Source organism: Vigna unguiculata, chromosome 5 (assembly GCF_037176805.1).
Source record: "Vigna unguiculata cultivar grain cowpea cultivar isolate G323 ecotype 2 chromosome 5, ASM3717680v1, whole genome shotgun sequence".
Taxonomy (NCBI): domain Eukaryota; kingdom Viridiplantae; phylum Streptophyta; class Magnoliopsida; order Fabales; family Fabaceae; genus Vigna; species Vigna unguiculata.
In genome coordinates this window covers 12,938,621-12,943,330 of record NC_140796.1, presented here as the reverse complement: position 1 = coordinate 12,943,330, position 4,710 = coordinate 12,938,621, and the positions used below count along the sequence as shown (strand labels likewise).

Genomic DNA, 4,710 nt, shown 5'->3' with positions numbered 1-4,710 from the left:
CTAAGGTATGAAAAGACACAAATGGCATTTTAGAATCCAATGGAAATAATTACCGATAGGGTAAATAAACCTCTAAAGTTTCTATTACTTTAAAAATGCTTTGGAGTTTTTTTAGTTCAAAATAAGGTATTCACCTCTTAACATTTTTATGATATACACTAAACTACTATGAAATAGAAATCAAAATAACAAGCAATATTACTACAATTTGTATGAGATAACATAAATGGCACACCCAAAGTTCTTCAAAAGTCACGTAACAACCGAAATACATAAACTTTGTTTTGGCGAAGTATTATTCTCCCCAAAGATAAAAGTGGAGCATTTAGTTTAATACAAGAGCTTTGGTCTCCAAAAGGGCTACTAGTCTCACGTTTCATGAAGCTAAGGCTAAATGGGCTATGTGGTATTAGGCCTAATATCGATTGGGTTAATAAGTTCAATATCGATTGGGCCAATAATTGATTTCGATCTAATAAACATTTTAATCTTACACTTTGTGATGTTAAGGGGGCTCTGTGGTGTTAAACACAATGTCAATTGGGTTATATGATGTTAGGACCAATTCCATTGGGGCCCAGATTGGTAAAACATCTGACCTAGTAAGACATTTATGGAGGGATATACATAGAAGATGAGGGGTTGAACAATAAAGAAAAGACACTAAAAACGAGAGACAAAATTAATATAACGTTGAGAGATAACACATGAGAGATGGGAGGTCAGAGGTTAAGGGAGAGAGAAGGATAAATGGGCTAAGGATGCTAGGAGAAAAGAGTATCTCTTTCTAGATGTTCTAGTTGGCTTAATTTTACCTTTTGATTAAAAAATATATATTTTAATAAATATTTTTATTTTCTATTATATTTGATTTATGTTTTATTCTTTATTAATATTAAATTTGTGTTTTATAAAAATTATATATATACCTACTTTAATTTCCATCAATTTTCAATATATAATACATTATGATTTTAAAATTTTAAAATTCTCAATATATATACATATAATTTAAAAAATAAAAAATAAAATGGAGGGACATGACACCCTTGCCCCGCCTCTGGTAACAAGGTATAAAAGTAATCGATCAATGTTTACTGATAGCGTATCACATAGAATGACTTTCTATTGAATATGTGAATAAATATATATATATCATTACACAAAGTACCGAGAAACATGATAAGAGAAATTATTTTTACTTACAAAAATAATTCCTTGTTTCGTTTATTTTTTATTTCTTGGACTTATACCTTCTAAGATATATTCATTTAATTTATTTGAAACTGAGGTACAAATAGTAATTGTAGTTTAGAATACAATTGAGTTTCAGTTGAAGATTTAACTTAACTCCACTTAGGCCAAAAGGAATAGAAGAAAATAGGCTACAATTAATGTTTATTCGAGCATTTGTCAACTTCATCCAAATGTAATATTCTTGTAACATTATTCACGCAAAATGGAATGATAAGAAAGTCAATATTCATAAAGTGATTGTAAACATACATCAGTAGCTAGTGCGAGTTCTGAAGTTGTATGAAAAGATAGGGATATTAATAGCCATATGTAACAACAAATTTTTAGAATAATGACAGGAACAAAACTACTATGACTATAAAAGTTCATATAAATTGAAGACATAAATAATAGTAAGAGTAAACTAGAAATTTTCCCAGATGTGAATGATGTCACTCTATCTCCCATTTGGTTCAGAGAGCCTTGATCTGCATCCTACCTGTTCGAGAAATTTACTGAGACGCATGTGTTTTGCAGCCCATTGTTCAGCCAACTTCTGCTCCTTGCTTTCTGCATCTCTTCTCAACCCTGCTAACTGCTCCCTGTATTCTGCTTCAATTCTATCCAATGCAGCTGCTTGTTCCTCCCTCAAAGCTTTCATCTTTGCTTCAACTTCCTCCATCTTCTCCCGTCTCCGGCCAGCCTTCTCCGACTCCAGCTGCAGCTCCACCCTGCTCAACCGCCACGCCGCCTCCTTCTTGTGAGCTGCCAAAGCATGATGCACTTCTTCCAACTCTTTGCAGCACTCCACCAGTTCAGACATCACCATGTTTTCACCAAATGCTACAACACCTCCATGAGGACCCACATTCCCCAAAACAAGAGGACCACCACTGTCCGGTCCTCTCACCGGTTGCATCCACGGAGGCGGCGCCGCCACCGTCGAGGGAGACAGACTGAGAGTCACAGAAGGGGAGGGTGGCCTCACAGGTGCAGTGCCATTGGAGTTTGAAAGCCAAGATGGAAGCAAGGCCTGTGCAGGCGCAGGTTGATCAGTGTGCAGAAAAGAACTGTTAGAAGTAGCCATAACAAATGATGGTGAAGGCCTTTCTTTCACTAGTTTCTCAGCAAAACTCTCAAGTATATGCTCGTACTTGCTATCGTTGATTGGATCAATGGTGCAGTTATTCCCCTTTGTTTCTCTTTGCTGCTTCTCCTTGAACACTTCCCACCACTTTCCTAACCTCTTGGCAGTGCGACCTGGAACTTGTGCTGCAATTTTCTTCCACTTGTTTCCGTGTGTTGCTTGAAGGTTGATGACAAGACGCTGCTCTTCCTCTGTGAGAGATCCTTTCTTAATGCCAGGCTTCAGGTAGTTCTTCCACCTCTCTAAGCATGACTTTGCATCCCTATTGAGAGGTGTGTTCATGCGCTGAGACACGAGATTCCATTCTCTAGGACCATACTGCTTGACGTATGCGCGTAGTAATGCATCCTCTTCAGCTCTCCAACGTTGCCTATCCTTCATTTCCAAGTGCAAATCCCACAGCAAGTTGCTTGGAACTTGAAATCTTCATGATGTCTCTACCAAATTCATCACAAGATGTAGCAAGCATTAATTCATCACAGTTCCAGTTAAGAACAAAGTTGTAGGGGAAAGGGTAGATTTTTGACAGTTTCCAACCACATGCAACACTGAATTCTTGTTATTACCAATGATTCATATCATTCTTTAGATATACATACAAATCTGGTAAATAAAACAGAGACAAGCTCATCCTCCATGAATATATTGTTAAACATTATAAATAACTATCTGCAAGAAGAATTCAGTTAAAATCAGACAGAGATAGAAAAGATCAAGCCATTAATAAAAACCAAAAAGTTGTGGTTTTTTAAAAATACAATCTACCAGAAGACAAGAAACAAAACAACAAGACTCTGCATTATTTTCTCTCTCACTTGTTCCTGTATTGCAGCACTAGAAATGCTCAAAAAAAGGGTTCACGTGACAATACCAAATACATGTCAGAAATAAAGAATGGAAACGAACTGCACTGAAGCATCTAACAGAAACAAACAATGCATACAACATATTTTGTTAGAGATCATGTGATAAGAGTAGAAATGCTCAAGGATCAATACCTTGAACTTCAAAACAACAATTTTTTCTCAGCCTAAGTACTATCAGCAACAATACCATTCTTTCAGAACTTCAGTTAGTGAATCTATAATGCCATTCTCCATGAACTATTTCCATGGGCTCTTCTAACAATACAATCAAGAACAATGAACAAGAAAAAAACTGTACTAGTAGCTTAACCAATCCCTATCCCCCCCCACCCCACAAAGAAATTTAGAGTAGTTTAGTGGTCATATCCCAATTCTTCAATTGCAGCTTTAGCTGATTATCCACACACACATTGAACTTAAGTAAGCTCATTGACAGACAGAGGGACCCAAAGAGCGTTCAGAACATCAATTGAAGGACAGAGAAATAAAGACTAAACTTTAAAACATTATGGTAATTAAAACAGAAAGCAAAAGAATCAACGAGCAGATACAAATTCAGGAACTCCACGAAACAATCTGAAGCAACACCAAAGTAAGGGCACATAAGCAAAAACATGTAACACAATATTGACTTAACATTATAGCACACCAAGAAACTGAGGAAAATGCTGAAATGAGCTTCACTGCACTTTCTCATCGGTCACTAATCCACACAAACCAAATCCTCAAACATGCATACACAGTGCAAACAACATAGCAAGCCAACAAAACCTTTACAAACATCACCAAATTTTTTTAAAAAGACAACCCTTTTGAAAAGCACTTCCAGAATCCAGTTAGCCACCACAACATAAAAACACAAGCTAAAAACTTTGGAAAAAAGCAAAGAACTTTTTCATACTAGGTAGCATAGCACCCCAGATGGTTCCTACAGCACTTGAAGTAAAAAAGGAAGCAGCCCAGATGGTTAAAAGCTAAAAAGATGAAGAGGAAATGCTCACTGGGGGTCGGTGTGACTGACTAATGAGAGATAAGCTATGAGGTCTGGTCCATGAAACAACGGCACAAGTTGAAGCAGTGGTGGGTTCTTAAAGCAGAGGGAAAGTGAAAACCAAGGTGCAGAGAGCGATAAAGAGAGAGAGAGAGAGAGAAGGGTTGTGTTGTGTAGTGCTGTGTTGGAGGCTTGGAGGAGTAAAGACAGAGAAGTGAAGTAAAATGGACCAGAGAGAGAGAGAGAGAGAGGGGAAAAGGGTGATAAGACAAGACATGGAGAGAGACCCCACAGTGTGACAGAGAGAGCGAGAGAGGGTACGTCAGTTTCAGCGCCTAATATGCGAGAAAGAAACCAGAGGGCACGCGAATGATAAGGGACACACATCACATGATAAATTCACCATGCACTTAAACCTACTTCTAATTATCATTACACTTTTCTTTATAAATTCTCTTATCTAATATACT

At 37.2% G+C, this 4,710-nt stretch overlaps 1 protein-coding gene across 2 annotated transcripts; it reads right to left on the bottom strand.

The window, feature by feature from the left end:
- Window positions 1-1,465: 1,465 nt before the first annotated feature.
- On the bottom strand, window positions 1,466-4,478 carry LOC114183416 (transcription factor AS1-like). 2 transcript variants are annotated; one of them, XM_028070427.2, is made up of 2 exons: window positions 4,251-4,478; window positions 1,466-2,820 (listed from the first exon to the last, which is right to left on the bottom strand). In XM_028070427.2, exon 2 carries the CDS (start codon window positions 2,762-2,764, stop codon window positions 1,694-1,696), a length of 1,071 nt encoding a protein of 356 aa, XP_027926228.1. In that variant the 5' UTR covers window positions 2,765-2,820; window positions 4,251-4,478; the 3' UTR covers window positions 1,466-1,693. The 2 variants fall into 2 exon arrangements, with proteins under 2 accessions (XP_027926228.1, XP_027926229.1); XM_028070428.2 differs by having other exon boundaries at window positions 4,151-4,454.
- Between the last annotated feature and the right edge of the window lie 232 nt (window positions 4,479-4,710).